The 20,723-nt window shown below is 33.4% G+C and overlaps 2 protein-coding genes across 2 annotated transcripts; both read right to left on the bottom strand.

Moving 5' to 3' along the window:
* Nucleotides 1–266: 266 nt before the first annotated feature.
* Nucleotides 267–1,115, bottom strand: LOC105140119 (auxin-induced protein 15A). The gene has a single exon (XM_011046815.1). The coding sequence runs from the start codon at nucleotides 917–919 to the stop codon at nucleotides 605–607; it is 315 nt and encodes a 104-aa protein (XP_011045117.1). The 5' UTR covers nucleotides 920–1,115; the 3' UTR covers nucleotides 267–604.
* An 8,403-nt stretch (nucleotides 1,116–9,518) lies between these two features.
* Nucleotides 9,519–13,823, bottom strand: LOC105140118 (ATP sulfurylase 2-like). The gene is made up of 5 exons (XM_011046813.1): nucleotides 13,019–13,823; nucleotides 11,659–12,064; nucleotides 11,242–11,502; nucleotides 10,531–10,617; nucleotides 9,519–9,932 (listed from the first exon to the last, which is right to left on the bottom strand). The coding sequence occupies exons 1-5, from the start codon at nucleotides 13,576–13,578 to the stop codon at nucleotides 9,801–9,803; spliced, it is 1,446 nt and encodes a 481-aa protein (XP_011045115.1). The 5' UTR covers nucleotides 13,579–13,823; the 3' UTR covers nucleotides 9,519–9,800.
* Between the last annotated feature and the right edge of the window lie 6,900 nt (nucleotides 13,824–20,723).

The following is a 20,723-nucleotide window of genomic DNA, read 5'->3' as shown; positions in this document are numbered from 1 at the left end:
ATTTTTGTTATTTTCTTGGAAGAAAGTCTCTCATGGGATTAAGGAAATGAGATGGGTTGGTTTTTTTTCATGCCAATATATTTCTGACGAAAGATTCTTCGTGGCTGTCCGTTAGGCACCATTTTTAACAGTTTTAACGGCCAAACTGGCTAGAGCAAACTCAAGGATAATGCAGCTCGAACTACTACAAACAGAACCCTGAAATCAAGTGAAAAGTGTAATGCTATGTCTGTGCAAGCTCCTGCATGGAAAAGAGAGACAGAGAGTGAGTAAAAAGGGGAGCAACCCCGTTGTATTTCCTTACATTAGTTCTTCTCCCACAGGGTCCAATATTAGTGGTTGGTAAGAAACCCCAAACCACTGTTAGGAGGAAAATCTCGAACTCCAAGATTTTTACAAACCTAAACCCAGATACTTATAATATTTCGTGGGTTATTTTTGATCAGTCAGAGTCACTGTCAAAAGAGGTAAAAAAAATTACAAATTTATAAGAGAAAATTACGCAAGAGAAGCAGGAAAGCAGCTTCATCTCTAGGTATGTCATGCCTTAATTTTCTCTTAACAAACCATATATCGCCTAACCCTGATGCAGCTTTCTCCTAGCTCAGTATCTGATCAGAATGGACTGGAAAACAACTTCTTCACAAGGAATGGTAAGGCCCATATCATGATCAAACCCGAACTCTTCTTCTGCTTGTTGAAGCAAAGTCTGAAACTCGGGACTACTCAAGATAGAGATGGGCACAATGTATCTGCTTCTGTTTTCACCGACATATACAACAAAGTGACCCTTTGGGACGTCCAAAGGAAGGCCTTCTTGGTCATGATACCCTTGTTTCTTTCCCAAGCTTGAGCACCTCTTGAGGATCTGCCTGATAACTGCTGTTTGAGGCAGCCTGTTTGATTTCCTGATGGCCATTTCTTCGGAAAGTGAAGTTTGAAAGAGAGAAGAGTGGCTTTGGCCTTAGAGCTGGGGTGAGAGAGAGGTGGTCGGGTAAGTAAAAAGGTTGAAGGGATTGTATGGTATTTATGGCGAGACTTAGAGGCAGAGAGAGAAGCATTGTCATGTGGGGTTGCGGAGGCAAAGGATAAACCACGAGTGTTTTTGGAGTCTGTGTGACCATAAGGACATGCTGGGTGGTTGTCTAACCCATTGGGTTTACAGCCCCTTCTTGTCCTTCCTCAGGACATCATGGTCCCCCTCTCCATGTCTTGGCTTTCTAGTAATTTTGGTTTCGACTGTACTTTCTATTGCAAGTTGCGAGAAGCACCCCTCCAATTTCCTATGCTCCCTGCTCTCTGGTTGTTCGTTTCCGCGGAGTCACCATAACAATTATTTTTTAATTATTTTTAATGTGTTTTAATTTATATCTCAACAAAAAAAAAAAAAAAATTGGACGAAATCGTTACCATGCTATTATACAAACTACTTTACTGTTCTGGGCAGACATTGAGCGTCAGGTAAAAAGTGGACACAATGGAAACATTCCTGCAATAGAATTCTCAGTTTTCTTGTCGAAAGCAATTTTATTGCTCGAGATAACTTCCATTCATAGCTTACAGGCTACCTGTTTAACTCTTCTGTTTGGACGTGGGAATATCAAATATTGTTTTTCCTCGCTTTTCAAGGATACAGATTTTGCACTGTTCCCTCTTACGAGCGGCTTGACACGTTCTTCTATTTTCATGTTTCGACATTGAAATTTCCTCCCCGCTGGTAACTTTGACTTGACTGCTCTTCCGCCCTTTCTCCAGTATAAAGTTCAGGAGTAATGTGTGACCACTTTTTGAGTCTAGTATTATTTTAAATACTTCACTTCTCTTTAACTTTTTTAAAATAATTAAAATGGTATTATTTTAAGTTTTTTTAGATTAGATTGATCAGGTTATTAATTACCAAATTTAATTTTGAAATCTAATTCGAAACATGTTTCATGCTATCATGTTTACCCGTCTTGTTGAACCACGTTGGGAAATCCAGCAAACTTGGTTTAAAATATATGTAGCAAGTTGTGAGATCGAATCGTACCTTCTCATTTCTGCATTGTCCATGGTTCTGTGATCAATAAGAGCTGTACTGAACTGTACCACAACTTGCTGCTGTGGGTTTCGTTCATAATTGCTAGGCTTCTGATTCTGTGGATTGAGTAGCAGATTGAGGACAGTAATTCACATGTGTATACCTGCTATGGCTTTCCCTGCAGGGTGTAGCCCCTCCCTCCACCCATAGCAAATTAAGCATACCTTGCATTTACTCTCCTTAGCTAGTTTAAGGAATTTAGAAATATATTCGAGAGATGTTTTGGTTGCTTTTGACGATTCCTTTGGAGTGAATTCACTCCATCAAACCAATACACTTATGGCCTTCTATACATTCTAATGCTATGTCAAGGGTGCGTTTGTTTAGTCTTAATTTTTGTATTTGTGGTATAAAAAATATAACTAGATATTTGGTAATACACCAAACTATAAAATAAATCCTATTAAAAAAAGAAGTTTGAAACACAGTTTTTGTAAAATTATTTTTACATATTTTTTAACTAAGTTTCATAAAATTCTATTTATTTTTATATTTTAAAATTATTTTTTATATTTTCAGATTATTTTGATGCACTAATAGCAAAATTAATTTTTAAAAAATAAATAAAATATTTTAATGCATTTTCAAATAAAAAACACTTTTGAAAAACAACATCAATAAATATTTTATACATATTTTTTTATTATATATAAATTTTAATTATAATTTCTATCAAACGTATTTAAATCTAATTAATTACACCTAACCATATTTTTAAAAAAAATTATTTTTTAAAACCATAATCATCAAATTATCCAAAAACAAACACACTTTAAATAATTAAAATGTACTCTATAGAACCAAGCCACCATAGAGATTGGACAAATATCACTCATGTTATTTATATTGTTTTAAAACTTGATTTAACCTTTTGGTTTAATCTATAATATACGTTTAGATCAGATTTTCTTTCAATAACAATAAAAATACTTAATCTGATTAAAAATTCAAGTTAATCAATCAACTCTGGAAATACTCTGTCACCATGTGACTAAAATCCATTACTTCATATTTGAAAACTATAATAATTAGTTTTGACTTTGGTAACCTTCATCTACTTTCATTTTATCATTAAGCAAACACGGATTGGATGCTTTAACTAGAGAACAGAGTTAGCCGCAACCACAATTTTTTTCTAACAACACTGGCTTGTTCAGCAGATAACTAATTAAGGTGATGAATACACACCAATATACTTAAATTCAAAGAAAGCGAACGAGGCAGTTCTGAAGAGTTCCTTTTGTTGCTATCTGTAATAAATGGCCCCAAGCTAAGGCAATAGACCACAAAGCCGATGATCCTCTCCTTCCCCAGCTACGCGTGGTGCTGTAAAAAATAAAAATTGAAGAATCTTCGTACGCTTCTTGAATGGAGGCAGCAAGGTCCCATTAATTTGTCAACAATTCCCATCAATGTTGTAATTTTAAGTCCATCCTTTATACTCAATTCACCATCATGATCAATTGCACTATGGAAGGCTGTCTCTTTTTTTTTCTTTGCTCTGCCTTGTAGCATATTTTAGCATGGTTGATCAATCCCATCACCTAACATAACCGATCTTTTTGCTTAAATTTACCTGTTTTAAATAATATTAAATAGTTTATATAACATATATTTATTGTTTGGAGATAAAAAAACAAAAAATAAAATTAACAAGGATAGAAAAAATGTATATCTATTTACTGTTTTGAAAATATATAAATTTATTTTACAATTTTCCAGAGATATAGTTACATGTCAACTCGTAAATCTCTCAAGTCAAATATGATCTCATCTCTTATGTGTTGTATATTATATCTCTGGATACTATCCAAACCCAACCCGGCTATCACTTCACATGCACATGCTGAATTCACATGAAGAAGAGAAAAATCTTATGCAGGTGGGAATTTAAGGGCGGGGGAAAATTTTCCTTCTTGGTGAAATAAAATGGGAAGGTTGGAGATGGGGCAGGCAGAGCCCGAAATCTCCTAACAGTTTTATATATAGTGTTCTTGGATCAACTCCTGTCAATAGCAGACGGGCTCCTTTCAATAAGATGAATCCATGAAACAAGATGTAATCAATGTTGTAAAGCAAAAGCAGTAGAGAAAATGAGGTTAAAACTTAGAACCCTAGCTATTTCAGTTGGAACAGTTAAGGAGGGGCGATTAGGGCCCTAAAAAATGTGCTGGTAAAGAGTGTGTTCAAAGAGCTACGATGGAAAAGGAGGCTCTTTGAAAAGCTATACAGCATACTACATTTATTGCCTTCAGGAAATTTAAAAGGACTTGGCATGTGGTGGTCCTCCAATTAATAATAGACAGCACAGCAAAACAGGAACATAAATAATCATACTCAGAAATAAATAGGAAAAAGAAACGAGAGGCAAGTGGAATACGTCTCTCTAGCTGGGCAATGAGCCAATGATGTAGAATAGCTTAGTCCCCATGTTCTAAGAACCAGAAAACTTGCCATTCTACCAAATTACAGTGTCTTAGAGCGCGTCCGGCATTGCGAATAAAATGCAAATTTCAAAATCTTTTTATTTAGAATTGAATTTTTTTAGTGTTTTTCTTATCATTTTAAAGTGTTAATAGCGAGAACAAATTTTTTAAAAAAATTATTTTAAATAAAAAACACCTAAAATAAATCGCTTCAGAATTAGAAACAAACTCACAGTGCATGCTTAAGACGGCTACTGTCCGGCCCTGTGCTGTCTCTCTTTCTCTTTTTGGGTTTTTATCATCATGGTAATGGTAGCTAGTACAACGACAGTACCTCTTCTCCTTACGGCCGTCCATGCATGGTTGCTTGTATGGTTAAATGTCTACTAAATTATGAGCATAAACACTTTGTCGTGGTCCTTTACAGGGCTTCTTGAGAAAGAAAATGCCCGTGATACAGGCTATAGCTATAAGCAATTCCAAGAATTTGGTTCAGAAAACAGGAAATTTGAGTGGAAGATCCATAAATCTTGCTGATTTAGTCCTTGATAAGTCAATAACTTGTATAAAACGGCCGAGTTGATACGAGGGTCTTATAATTAATCAATGACTTGACTAATTGGTCTAAATCTTTTCTATTTACTCTACTAAATGTTGCCGATAATGCTTGATTATTGAGGAGGATTTGAAGATGAGTTGAAACAAGAACTGGGCCGTGAGACTACTCAGAGTCTTCAAGGAAAGCCATCCCCCATGTTCTGTGAATGAGATTAGCTGGCGAGAGAGAGATAAAAACAGAAAAGTGGGTCCACCATTATTCACTGAAAAGCAGTGACTATTGATGGTTATTAATCCACCTAGGCAAATTCTAGGGTAGAAAATGACCATCTATTTTAAGCTAAGCACATGAAGGCCATGTTACTTTTTCCTTCGATACCTCCTGTGAAGACAACATTGTAAGGACTTTTAGATGTCACTGCTAACTGCTTTACCTACATTACTCAGCAAAACATCTCTCTGAGGTTCCGAACTGTCCAATTTGGATCCTTTACAAATGGGTTTTTTCTTACTACATGCTTTCCTGTACAGATTATTCATGGGATATAACTGAGGAAAGCATGCGAAATAATGGGTGGTGAGGCATTCTCTGCCAGTGTAAGCCACGTCTACACGTTCATCCCACATTCTTACTTTCATTTTTTTTTTTTAAAAATGAGGAAAACCATGAGGAGTAGGACGTGAGTTGATCCAAGAAACTAAATCGACAACAATAAACATTCTTAGGGCTAAGAAAAGGTTTGGCATGGACTACACAAACTATTATGGTATATATGATCAGAACCTTAACAGTAAAAACCATATAAATGTAGATATATATTGCCGTGGTATGGCCCTAGATCACTACATATGATCATAAATTAAGTTCACTAATGTTGTAACAATTTTGAAACCACTAACGAAACTGATAGCCGCACCTCTCAAACCTAACTTGAAAATTAAATATATGTGTGTGAAATCATCAAGGAAAGGAAAATTGTATTGGCCCCCACGACAGCTGAGTCCCAGAAGCAAGAACCCTAAGGACTTCACGGATTTGTACCTCAACCTTATTAACATGCACATGTACCGTAACAAATGGAGGAGGATAATTAACGTCAACTCATTCGGTGTATAAAACTTACGTGGAATGTACTGCAAAGACGTTAATGAACAAGATACATAAGATTAAGCTTTTTACAAGAAATCTAGATATATCATGTATGAAACATGACAAAAACATTAAAAAAAAAACAAAAACAAAAAATTTGACTACTGTATTGGACTCAAATTTAGTCATATAATTCTATAGACAGAGTTCTTATCAAAATCTCATTTATTAGTTATTAGATCGTCAGATCTTCTAAAATAAAGTTCAGAATATATCATATAATTCTATAGACAGAGTTCTTATCAAAATCTCATTTATTAGTTATTAGATCGTCAGATCTTCTAAAATAAAGTTCAGAATATATCATATAATTCTATAGACAGAGTTCTTATCAAAATCTCATTTATCAGTTATTAGATCGTCAGATCTTCTAAAATAAAGTTCAGAATATATCATATAATTCTATAGACAGAGTTCTTATCAAAATCTCATTTATCAGTTATTAGATCGTCAGATCTTCTAAAATAAAGTTTAGATTATATTGTTTTTTCTATTTTAATTAATTTTTTAATTAAATGTGGGTCTTAATAATCTATTTAAACACAGTTATGGTGTTGTTTTAACATTGGACTATTTATTCAGATTTTCTTTTATAAAATATCAAAGATTTTTTTTTCTATTTCTCTACAGTGTGTAGCACCATAGCTTTAAAACCTAACAACCCTAGCTTTGACCCTTATTATACGTTGCGTCGATAACACAAGTGTGAAACGGGTGCATGTCTGAGGAGGAGCCGGTGTCTTGTTACAAGGGTCCAAGCCACGGAGTGGATGAGTACTCCATGGCATGGATTGCAAAGATGAAACGTGTATCCATGGAGCCCATGAAGCCAAGGCTCGACTATTTTCTCTAAAGTGTAAGGTGCATTAATTCAAGTGCTATCAAACTACAAAACAGCCAACTGTGTGGATTGATAATGTTTCAACTCCTCTTTAAATGGGGTTCAGAGCCCACTTAATTTTGGCAGAAAATTAAAGTCCAAGTGTCTGCGGGCTGCAGTTAATTGCTATAAAATGTTTGACTCGTTTGTGCTTTTACTTTCATTTTTTTCTGTGTTTTGCTCGTCTTGTATACTTAACTGTATTGTTTTGAATCCTCATTAAATTTAATTTAGAAGTTTTAATGAAATATAAAGTTTGAAATGTTTTTGAAAGTTAAGATCTGAATTTTAAATGGAATTCAAAATCTAAAAATACTACAAAAGTATATTAGAAGTCAACCCTTTTTATTTATAACTTTAAAATGAAGAAATTTAATCTTAAAACTATTTTTTTTTAAATATCCATCTAGATCTCTTTTTAAAACATTTAAAGAAATTAGATGAAGGTAATAAGAGTAATATAAAAAAGAAAATGAATGGAATTTTATTTTTTCCAAACATGTAAATTTAACTTATTTATTAATTGAATTTAAATTAAATATCATAATTGAACTCAATTACAGTAGAAAAATGGTTCCAAACAACTTTTGAGAGAGCAAAAACCCAACATTTAAGAACAGCCTACTACTACTAGAGTATTAGTTTTCTTCTTATATATATGCTAGGCATAATTGTTAAATTCACCTACATATAGTGGGTACATAAATTTGATAATATATTGATTTAAAGTAATATATTTTTTCAAACTATTTTAAATATTGACTATGTCAAATTTAGGTCATATTGATCCATAATTGGCTTTTTTGGTCAAATTAATATAAAATATGAGTGAGTCAATTTCAAAGAATTTTTTTATTGCTTATTTTTTGTTTAAAACAATATTATTTTAGAATTATCTTGATTCAATAATTTAATAATTTTAATTCTTAATGAGTCAGATTTTAAATCAAGTCTGATAACTATATTATTAATTATTGTAAACTAATAATACAAAACAATTAGTATTAAAATCCAAATAATTTGTCTAAATTGATAGACCTGATCAAAATTATAGTGATAATGTTATATTACATCCTAAGGTTCTTTTAAGATATTGATTAGGTCTCCAATGAGAATTTGTACGCATGAGATGATGAAGTACCGCAACATTATTTTTTTAAACATCCTTGTTTGAAATTTGAATATTGATGATTATAGGTGTAGGCTTCCACCAAATTCCAGCCACAACATGTAACATTTGCACCTAAATAGGTCATAAAACAAAACTCCTTAATCCCTAAACAAAACTCCTTAATCCCTATCTATTTTATTTGATTTTTTATTGAATTTGTCCTTAGAAATTGGCTGCCTTTAAAAAAGAATTTTGTGTATACTTGATTCAATCTATTCTTTATTTATAAATTTCTCATAAAATATATGTTTTCTCTTTTGGTCGTTACTCCCAACTTGAAAAGATTGTTGACTGACCGTTACTTGTTGATTACTTGAATTCTTGCACGTTAGCGACCTAACCAGACAGGATCAGAGGGCTAACCACGCGTGCTAGGCCCAGGTCCAGCGCCTACCGAACCAGAAGAACACAACATGCAGTGAAACTGGACCCTCCAGACCATTATTATGAAGAGAGAACGAAACTATCCATAACAAATTCGAGACCTAGCAGTTGCAGAAACTCCAACGATGAGACATCAGAGATATCGTGCTCTAGGATAGTATAAACTATAATATAAAATGGCAGGAGCGGAAGAATCACGAGAGAATAAACTGGTAAAAGGCATGAAAAGGCCCACCATATGCAATGTTTTGACTGTGGGAACGGACATTTGCATCTGGCAGTGTCTCTAAAATGCAAACCCTGTACTCAGAACAACCCTGTCGAACACCAGGCGGCTACATCACTAACTGGCCGGTCAACGACCTAGTTCATTGCTGTAAAAATAACAAGATCACCGTCAACTATCATCATCTTCTAGATTACACAGTTCTTCATTTTCAGTTACAGGACTGCCATTTTCCAGATTCATGGTTACCAAAGCCCTAAATGCTGCACAACCGAAAAACAGCTGCAGTTCGCAGCTGCGGCTCTGTCATGTGTTGACCCTTTCATGCTCCGCTCAAATCGTTTTTTTTTCTCTCTTCTGGATTGGAAGGAGGGCTAATAATCCCTAAGCCACCGAGGCTACAAAAACAAAGAAGAGAAACTAGTCCCGTGCATGTCTTCGAGAAAACTGGGAAAGCATCCCGCTGCTGGATAGCACAATGATTGGACTCCCTATAGGCATGCTCACACCGTCACACGAGCCTGCCCATGCCGAAGAAGAATCTGCCCACTCAAATCTTTTAAGGTAACACACTGGAAAAAAGAGTGCAAGTAACCGAGATAAAGCTCACACTGTGACAATGATGCTATCATGAGGTCATCAGTGAATGCAAGAAAACCACCTGGTTAATTTTATAATAATTGATAGCAGTAAATATTTTTCCCGTGCATAAATAATTGTCTTAAAAATGAATAACAGAACAACCCAACATTCTGACATTTGTAACAAACATAACCTAGTGAAAAATTCCAAGCTAACCGCCAGGTATCGAAGGGAAGATCTTCAAATCTATTAGCCGCCACACCAAATTATTGCATTCTGCTGAAACCTATAATAAAAACTCTTTCTTCTCTTCGAGCTATTCGGAAGGTAACAAATCATAGGTTTAAGCAGATACGGCAGCTGGTGTTGCCTCTTCTGCCTGCAACCTCTCATAATATTTGACAAGGACTTCCCAACCACTAGGGCACATAAAACCATCAGGAGGGTTCTCACCAGCTCTTGCGTATGTCCTCATCTGCAACAAAACAACGAGTATACCAAATCACATGTAGAAAATTATATCTGGCATGATTGTGTCCATACAGTTTATATACAAAACCTCCAACACCCAAAAAATAGGATAAAAAGCCTTCTGCGGTCACTTCTTTAATCTGCAAAATCTTCAACAGTCACAGGTCCATTTCTCAGAAAAATAGCATGGCATTCTTTTCTAAACAATCACAGGGAGATTGAGAGAAGTCCCTAAAAGCAAACTTCCACATCTTGAACCATCTTTATGAAAGCTAAGAAACAATGCAATAATTGTTCAATAGAAAGAATCATCAAATGATGCCATATTACTCTCGATCAAATAACACACAATAAGCAGCAATAACACTTTCCTTTCTCTATTCTTAAGAGGATATGCATAAGACCAGTTTTTTTACTGTTGCCATGTTCTTTGTCAAAGTCAATTGATCTTTCTGAGTCAAACAACTCATTATAACTGACATACCGAGATTTATTATAGACAGCATGGAGGAATATCAGGGCTTCGTACTTTATGAGCAATAGCATTGACTCTTTTACATCCATAGAAACAGAAACAATTATCTACCAGATATTGTTCCTACCTTGGTTCCAGAGATGAAGAGGAAATCTTTGGAACGAGATGGATCAAAAAATGCCATCTTCTTTGCCACGGTATCATATGCTGCCACCTGCACCATTTAATGACAGAAAGATTAGTCACTGGCTTCACTGGGGAGATAGCATCAAAAGGAAGAATGCTTGAACTTCAATTTTTAAACCCAGCAGATGCATTACAAACTCTCAGGTGTAAAGAACAATCAGATTGAGGTTAGATATGAACAGGCATCAAAGTGGAAAACAGTAAACAATGGCACCTTATTTACTAGACCTAGTCCAGTCTCATATGAGCATCCACTCGGTCCGCAAATTGTTTGTCAACCAATCATCTTCTATGCTGTCTTCAAAATGTTTAGTTTCTGGCCCTATTGAGCCTTGCCCAAGTTAGCAATGGCTGCGGTACTTTCTAATTCAATCTTGAGCTTAACTTGTTCCAATTCTAAAACATACTAGAACATGATCAATTGAACAATTTCCTACTCTTCTATTTCAAGAGAGGTCGCTGGCATGGCCAGCAATATATCAGGAGATATTTCATTATTGAAAGAAATTCAAAAGGAGTGTTTACGTAGTTCATTGTCATATACTGTAGAGTATTACTGCACTAAGATGAAAATAGAAGATGATAGCCAAAAGAGACAAGCAGAGAGGAGAAAAGGAGCTTTGGCAGAGAGGTAAGAGGATGATAAACCCACCCTAAATGGCAGAATATTCAACTTTTCCAGGCCTGGAGCCATGCTTAGAACCTTCTTTCCATGATCAGGATCATATAAATCTCTCTTCTCTGTTGGGTGACCCATACCAGCAGGATCGCGACCTACAATGTAAAAGTTAGCACCTGCATTTACTCGAGCCTTGGCATGCCATTGCACTTCAGTAGGACCAGCATAATGCATAGGTGATGGGAATATAGCAACTATGGTAGTTTCAGGGTCCAGAACTCCATCTTCTAGAACCTGCTCAAAAACAGAATCATGAATGCCCACTACACAGCAAATAGACTCATTTTAGATAGTTGGTCAGAAAAGAAAAGAAAGGATGATCACAGAATGGATGTTATCTCAGATCAGTATTATCTCGTAGGATATGTAGAAGAAATTAATGAATGCAACCTTGCTGTGTTGTTCCATCCGAACATCCAAAGGAACATCATCAGCCTTAGTGAAACCTCCTAAGGGATGAAGCAGTAGAATAGGATTCTTATAACCCATTTCCAAAAGCCGCCTACGTGTATCATTCATCAATAAGGCATGCCCGTTGTGAACAGGATTCCTTAACTGAAATGCAAAAACTGCATCAGCTTGACGTCTATCAAATTCCTTCCTGAGTTGTTGGGGAGAGAGCCTATAGTGATCGAGCCCATCATTGTACTTGATGGGCTTTAGAACTTCTAGATCTCCACCTATGAGCCAGTTACCAGCCGGAGTAATGAATTCCTCAACATATGGCAGTCCAGGTGCAGTTGTCCCCCATGTTCTAGCTATTCTTTCTTCTTTGTTATGCTTGTATATCTCAATACTGCAATAAAAAATTAAATTTAGAATATTTCTCTCTTTGCTAAGAGAAGAAATTCAAATAACTTGGCAGGTCTGGAGCAGCTTGCATAAGTTGAATGCAATTACTAAATTCAAGGGGCAATGCAGCATGGCTACCCAACAAAGGAAAATCAAAATACAAAAGCAGGAGTCCATTTTCCAGCAGCGTAAAACATACCCTCCCGTAAAATTTCAGTCCATGGGGTTTCTAACACGATGATCATAACCAAGACAGAACCAACAATTAGGTTTGCACACATTGTAAAGCTGGTGGCTTCCCTGAAGCTGTTTTACACAAACATTTTCTTCAAACATGCAAGCAAGAGCATCCAGTGTGCATTTACATGTGCTCTCTAGTCACACATGACAACGGGTGCTCGCACCATCAATAAATTCTGAGTTCCAGACATGGAATTGTCTTCTACTGGAACATCAAGAGTTTAACCGAAACGAAAACAACTTCCTAGTGCATTGCTTGGCTTCATTTCACTCATGAAGAAACTAGCTTTATCCTTTCCGAAACTTCAACTATCATAGTTTTTTAGTCGAAACTGCCACACGAGTTATTTAAAATTCCAATCAAAACAACACACTGCATTTCATTTTCACGTGACTATTAAACAACAGATGGGATTCCCCAATACAAATTCCAGGTTTGACTCTGCTAATTATAAATTTATATGGTTGATCACATTATAGAAATATGTATTTGCACAGTATTCTATTAAAGATTCTTTTTTTTTTAAAGCTACTGCCAATAAATAAAACAAGAATGGGTTAATTATATTAAAAAATAATATAAATTATAATCTTATCATCTTTATTGATAAAAATCTATAAATCCAAAAAACTTTTCACCAAAAATATTAAAAATTAATATAAATCATAATCTCATCGAACAGTAATTTAAGTTAAATTGGTTCTTTCAAAAACTAACCTTCGAAGGACAGCAAGCAAATCACCATCAGGACCAACCAGCCCAACATCCTTTGAAGACCCAATATTCTCTTTAGTCTCATCATCAATTGCCAAAACAATAGGAAGCGACATATTAACCACTGCCCCATTTTCCATTCTTAAGGAATTGAAATGCAAACTCTGCAAATACTCATTTTCTCTCATAAACCCTTTCAATGGACTCGCCCATCCTTCACTTATCACATGGACCCACTCTACATCAATCCTTGCCAGCCTCACTTTAGGCAATGACTCTGCTTCCAAAGTCTTTGACCCCCTCTCGCTCTCTGGCACTATAACATCCACCACCACCCCACCATCTGGCTCGATCAAAGAACTCTTGATAACTGAACCGGAAACAGAAGCTTGAGACATTCTGGGTTGTTTGTTGTTATATAGAATGGGGATTAGTGCGTTTGAATGGTAGATTGCTTTTGGTCGGAATCCGAGGCTGTAAGCTGGGATTTTTGCGCGTTGTTTTGGGTGGAGATTAAGGCTAATTATGTGAGGAGTTATGGTTAGTTTAATTGTTAGAGACATGATGATGTTCTTTAATGTTTTCTTGTGCTGTTCGATTTCGAGGGATGTTTGTTATGGGAGTACGGTGGAGAGATCTAAGGGGGGGTCTGAATTTAGCCAACATTTTGGGGAGGAGAGGAACAAAAATACGATTCAACTGTTAAAGAGATCCACACGTTTGCTCTTCTTACTTTCTGTGGATGGTACCTGGTTGCTGGTCTCCGTTTTGGTTGGGGACCAAAGCTTGGGCAGGAGCGGCAGGAGCGATGGGCTCTAAAAGTTAAGGGAAATTAATAACAGAAAGCAACCAGGCAATGGTTGTCTACTTATTATACTGGTCAAGGGAGTGTAATTACTGTTCTTTAAAATTTATTTTTTAAAATTATATTAAAATAATATATTATTTTAATATTTTATATAAAATATCAAAACAATACAAATTTTTTTAAAAGTATTGTTGCACAACAATGTCAAAGTGTTTAGCATAACTTTGCTCAATCCTTTTTAAAAATGCTTTTGATTTAAAAATGACTTTAAAAATTAGTTTTTTTAATTAATTTTTTTATTAAATTCAATTAGACCTTCAAAATCTTTAATTAAATCCTTAAACATATAATTTTGAGTTTTTCTTTAAATTAAACTTTTTTTACCAATAAAATCCTTATTAGTCAAAAATAAAACAATAATTTTAATACATTGATATTTAAAATAAAAAATATTTTAATATATTTTTAAACAAAAAAATTATTTAAAAAAATATTATACATCATAATTTCAAATACACTTTATATCACCATGATGATATAAGTTGTTAGCTTGTGGAAAGTTTATGAATTTTATCAAAAAAAATTTAATCAAGTTTTGTGATTGATGTTTTGATGGCAAAAGGAAAAGTAAGAGTTGGAACATGGTAAAATAAAATAAAATAAAGTAAAGTAAAGTTTATTTTTCTTCTGTTGTTATATAGTGGTATGAGTTTCTATGTGTAAGACTCACTTCTTCGATTTGCTTAAGAATATATGCATCCTTCACACAATATTCAGACATTGAACTAATTCTTAACATTTATAGTACTCCAGAGACCCTCGAGGAGAGTGGTAGCTTGTGCTAACATTTATTTGAACAGATATATATATATTGGATGGCGTAGTCCTCAGCAGTATGTTTAACACTCGTCGGAAAGTAGAATTAGTGTTACACGGGTAGCGGGGATGGTGGTAACGGCGGCCGTGGCACAATCATACATGCAAGTGAAGTTATCGACACTGCAGGTCTCGATGCGCGAAATGGCGTACTCCGACGGGCCTTTTGATGCGCAAGTTGCTGCGCATGTCATTATTGCCCGCAAGCGGCGAGGCGTTGCGGCAACGATTTCTGGCTCTTGACCTGTGCTGCCCCAACGCATATCAGCAAAAGCAACGCAAGAACATGTAACCTTGAATCCATGATGTTTTTTTCAACTTTCGCTGCTAAAAGTATTAGCTCCTAACTGCCTCTGTATCCGCTCAGTCGTGAGCTTCGATCAATTTATAAATACAAGGATGGCTGATGGTTCCTCATCTAAACGTACTGGGTTTCATCATATTCATGAAGGAAGCATGAATGGATCTTGGACAGGAGCATCACGGCATGCTAAGCAACTAGGAAGATTAACTTTTTTATTTTAATATTTAATTAATATTAATAACTATTTATTTTTTATTTATTGACTTGTATGTATATATTAAATATAAATTCCTCAAGTAAAAAACTATCCATGTCTGCACACTAACACCTTCGAGGTGTTTGAAAATATGATAAAAGGTTTTTTTTAAATATTTTATTTAAAAATATATTAAAATTATTTTTTTATTTTTTAAAAATTATTTTTTTATATTAGTACATCGAAATATACACTAAAATAAAAAAATTTATTTAAAAAAAACTTGAAAAGGAAAAGTAACATAAAAAAACACTTTTTTAAAAAAAAAGCTCCATCTCTTAAGATAAAAAAAAAACACCATCACCTCTTTCATTTAATACTAGATATGTTTCACCACTGGTAAAACAAATTATGTAAAAAAAGCACTAGGTTTTTTAATTAAGTCTCAATTCATTAGTTACAGTTTCAATTCAAATAATATGAAAAAAAATAATAAATAAACTAGCAAAAAAAATTGCACTTAAGTCTATTTAGATATATCAAAGAATTCAATACTAACCTAATTGGAGGAAAACTAAAAAAAAAATAGAAAACATCAACTTAAAAAATAAGATAAAAAATTAAATGAACCTCTTAAATTTAATCTAATCTAAAAAACTTGTAACTTTTTCACCTCAATTAAAAAACTTAGATCTTATTAAGTTAAATTTTGAAGAATAAAAACATTAAAAAAATATTAATAAAAAAAACTTGAAAAGGAAAAGTAACAACAAAAAAAATAGAGCTAAATTTGACATAAAAAACCCAATGAGGATAAAATCTAAAAAACATTATCCCAGGTGAAAAAAAACAGTACAATTAGAAGAATTAGGCAAATTTAAAAGATTACAAAATCATAAAAGGTGGAATTTAAATTTATTTGTAATATGATAAATTATTTATCAATTAAAAAATAATGGGGTGAAATAGAAAAAAATTATAGGAGGTTAACCTAGTAGAATCAAATTAAAAAAACAAAAAAAAAGTTTAAAAAAGAATTAAACCGAAAAAAGTAACAAAACAATTTTTTTAAAAAAAGGAATAAAAAATAAGAAAGCATTAATTTAGAAAAAAAATAGAACAAATCCGGAAAATATCTTAAATTTGATTTGTTTTTTAAAAGTTGTATTCTATAAAATATTTTATCTAGATTTAATCAAAAAATATAAATCTTAACCAATTTAAATACCCTCCATTTCAGCTTAAGAAGCCTACGGAAAAAATAGTTACCATTTAAAATGCATTTACATTATAATGGTGATAAGATTTAAAGTTAATTTTAACATAAGAAAAGTATAATGTTATAGGTATATTTTTTAATATCATGGATTTTTTAATTAAAAAAAGAAGATGATGTTTATACTTGATAATAATAAATTGAAATAGATTAGATGATAAATAAATAAAAAGTGACGAATGGTAATTAAAGAATAAACATGAAGTTAATCTTTATAGGAAAAAGTACAATACAGTTGCACGTTTAAATATTTAACATTGACTTTCCTTTTCATTACATGTGTTTCTTTTATTTAACTTGGAGGTTAATTGCCATCATTAGGTGCATATAATTTTTATTTTTATAAATGCATCGTGTAAATACAATTAATCTAACTAAAAGATTAAATATAAATTACAATAATCTCTTTTAGGTATTATGACCATGAAGATAATTTGAAAGATTAATTATTATTTTAATAAATAAACTAAACAATTTTAAAAATAAGACAAGTTATATAAATAATAAAAAAAAAAAGCTAGATGTTATTGGTCCGTGTGTCTAGTCCAAATGGAAAAACTCAAGTGTGCCTGAGTTTGTTGTATTTTTTAAGAAGAAGAAAAAAGCTATCCGTACAAGCCTTCTTTTAAATGCAGTAAAAGACATTTTATTAACTTATATATTCTTTATCATTTTGGTCTTAAAAAAAATTACAATCCAGGTTATTGGATCTTGAAAACTCTAGTTTAAACGTATTTCATACAAAAATACATTAAAAATATCTTACAAACCTCAATAAAATTATTCTTAACCTTAAAACAACTTTTAATCACTTTATAAACTTAAATCAGATTGAACTTGAAAAAAACACTTTATAAGTATTGATCTAATTTTTCTAACATATTTAGAAAAAAAATACCTTTATTAATTATTTTTTCTCTAAGTACAAATTGATGCAAATGGAACCAGCATCAAAAAATAAAAAACCCTATAAATGTGACAACATAATTTTCAAATGAAGGGATCACGCATAAACTCTTATTCACAATTTTACTACTAAATATTTTTTTTTAATTATTTTTTCTTTTTAAAAGGTTTACAACTCCAATTTTTTTTTCTTTTTAAAAGGTTTACAACTCCTTAAATGAATTTAAAAATCAACTTAAACAAAATAGAAAACCTAGAAATAAAGAAAATATGATAAAAGTCCTATAGAATAGAAAAAATAAAATTATTAAACATGTTATATAACTTCATAAACTAAATTGGAAAATAAACATAATTAAAAAAGAAAATAAATATAACTCTAGTTATCTTGAAAGAAATGAATCAATAATTTCTCATCGTAGATCACCTCATTAATTTTATTACAGTATGCTTTGAGATGAGTTATAGGACATAAAGTTCCTGTATATTTGACAAATTCAGATACTCTAAAATTTTAGGTATGATCACGTTGAGTACCAAACACACCTTAACAATTTTTATATGGCCAGTGAAATTACACAGGATATAACCTAGCAAGTTGGTTCTAGTCGTTAAATGTATCACGAGGGTAAGTTATTATCCAGTCTCAAAGGATCCCTTATATACTTAGTGATCATCCTCGAAAGGTTGAAATGAGATTATAAGTAGTGTGAAGATAGAGATCCTAAGTAATATAAGATTGACATATCAACCACTATTGAGTAAACAATCAAACGAGAGTTGAATTGTTTCACAAGTCTTGTCCAAACTAAAACTATTGGGGTACCATTGTCTCTCCACCCATCGTAAATTTTAAGGTGTGTGCTCTTGAAATAATGCATGACAATAAATATGTATGTTAAGGTAGTAAAGACAATAAAATAAATCGAACAAGCACAACAAATAAGATAGTAATAAAAAAACAAATAACAAAACTTAGTCCTAAAAGTCCTCAACAAAGTCATTATTCTGTCAAATCTGGACATTATGACTGTCAATTAAAAATTAATCTCGGTGAAAAGAATAGATATATGGCATCTTGCTTTTTGGGGAAAAATGTCTAGTTTAAGAAGTCGTCATCTAGTATTATGGTTACTAGGAACCCTAATTGTTCATAAGAGATTATATGGTACGAGACTAATTACACGAAAGGAAAGATATTATCACTCTTTAAGCATCCTAGCTGATACAAATTGCATTATTGGTTTTGTTTTAAATTGCTATGAGTTTGTCTTTATTTCATTTTTGTTGTTGTCCCTTTACAATATTTATGAGCCTGGTGTTAGTAAATATTATGCAACCCAAATAGCACAATATTCCTAACTTTAATGCCAATGAATAAATCCGTAAAAATTTAGATTAAAGAAAAATAAAACTATTTTTTAATTTTTTTAGGGCTGGATCTAGCCCAGCTATACGAGGTGAGTTAGACCTAGCAGCTCGACGTGGTCACTGTCCCAAGCAAGTGACCCGGTTGGTCTTTTTTATATGCATATGTGAATAATAGGAGCGAACAAAAAAATAAAAAAACTGATTTAATTGAGAAAACAAGAAAATTAACTGAAAAAAATCGAACCATAAAAAAACCAATTAAATCGATTAGAATATTTAAAAAAACTTCTAGTTCGGTTTAATTTTGGTTTTGTAATGCTTAAACTGAGCACCCCGATCTGAACCGAACTGGTTTAAATTAAAAAAAAAGTTGTATAAATACCCTTCACAGACACGCCATATAGCCTACATAAGCCACACCATGCCTCCTCAATCCTCACAACCTCTCACAACACTCAAAAGTCCACACCCGATTAATTCTTTGTTTTTCAACTACCCCCCACCTAAGCTCTCATAAGTTCACTCACAATTAATTCTTCATAGCATATAACACTCGCAATTAATTCTTTGTTCTTCAACCACCCCCGCCCAAGCTCTCACACACCACACCTAACTTTTCAATCTTCATTCTTCAATCATCTCCAGATCTATCATCCCAACAGCTACCCTAAACCTCAGTAGTAGTAAGATTTCTTCAATTTACAAGTCACTAATGGAGGCAGTAAGGGTAGGGGCTAGGCTTAATTTTATAGTTTATGTTGTTGACAATTACTTAGTTTTTTTTTCTTATAAAAGGAAAATGAATAAAAAAAGTGGCAATGGGCATTGGGCATTGGGCAGTGTTTAGTATGGTGGTGGTGATTTGTGTTTGAGAATATGTTTTTGGTGATGTAGGTTTTTAGGTTTGTGCTAGTGAGGAGTGATTGATTACTGTAAGAGAGCGCGATTATGGTTATGTAAAAGGTCATTTGCTTGAGAAAAGGCCTGTATGGATTCAACATTGTTGTGGGGACTATTAGTGATGAAGATGAGTTTAATTTTGTGGCTTTTGGATGTTAAAAAACAATATAGGTTTTTTCGGCTTTTGACATAAAAAACCAAATCGAATTGAAACCGGTAGGTTAGAACCGGGTTCAGTTCGGTTTTGGTTTTTTTTTTTCAAAATTTCAATTTGGTTGTTTTTATAGGTTAAGATCAAACCAAACTAAAAATGATCACCCCTAGTGAATAATTCACGCACAAATACCATAGTATCATGCTAATTAATTTATCTAAATAGGGAAAGAAGAAGAACTCACCTAGAGTGCAGGTTATGGCTAGAGGCGAAGCTAAGGGAGATGATCGGGCACTGCTCGCAGTTGAAGATCTGGCTTATTGTTCACAATAGAGATGGGATTACAGTCATGAATGAGAGTTTTCAACGTTGCTTTAATAGAGATTGGAAGAACATCCTACTGTCGTGTTGCTGCAATAGGAGGAGGGATTCAACCGCTGTGTTGTTCCTACTTATTGCTGCTTACAGTGTTGTCGTCTCATTCACAGCTACAACAAGAGATCGCGATGGGGAGAGAATGTCATTAAGTTGGTCATGACGCTGTTATCAAAGGTTACGATGCAGAGGTTGAAGCTGCTTATGATTGTGGTGTTGGACTTGTCAAAGGCACAGTATTGGTGAGAACAAAACTGACAAGGTGCAGGGTTGTCACGGTAAAAGGCGACAATTTATAAAGATATTGTTGTTACAAACGATGGTTTTTTTAAAGGAGGCATGAGGAAACAAGTTGATTTTGGGAGGTAGAAAGAGGGGTAATGGCTGAAAGATAAAGGGGGTAATGTGTGGAGATGAAGTTTCTTCTTCTATTTGGGTTCCTAGAGGCTAGGGAAAAAAAAGACCGGGGGGTTCGGGGGCTAGTATAAGATTTACCGTCTCTTTTTTTAATGTGTTTTTTTAATATCTCCTTTTATTTTATT

The sequence above is a fragment of the Populus euphratica genome, unplaced genomic scaffold (assembly GCF_000495115.2).
Source record: "Populus euphratica unplaced genomic scaffold, PopEup_1.0 scaffold98.1, whole genome shotgun sequence".
Lineage (NCBI taxonomy): Eukaryota > Viridiplantae > Streptophyta > Magnoliopsida > Malpighiales > Salicaceae > Populus > Populus euphratica.
Note: the sequence above shows the minus strand (reverse complement) of the source record. Positions and strands in the feature narration are given on the sequence as shown.

Excerpts from the sequence above, each read along its gene's own strand:
- LOC105140119 (XM_011046815.1), bottom strand. The coding sequence starts at position 919 with ATGGCCATCAGGAAATCAAACAGGCTGCCTCAAACAGCAGTTATCAGG.
- LOC105140118 (XM_011046813.1), bottom strand. The coding sequence starts at position 13,578 with ATGTCTCTAACAATTAAACTAACCATAACTCCTCACATAATTAGCCTT. Across the intron at positions 12,065-13,018 it reads TTGCTTGCTGTCCTTCGAAG|TATTGAGATATACAAGCATA; the intron begins GTTAGTTTTTGA and ends TTTTTATTGCAG. Across the intron at positions 11,503-11,658 it reads GGATGGAACAACACAGCAAG|GTTCTAGAAGATGGAGTTCT; the intron begins GTTGCATTCATT and ends GTTTTTGAGCAG.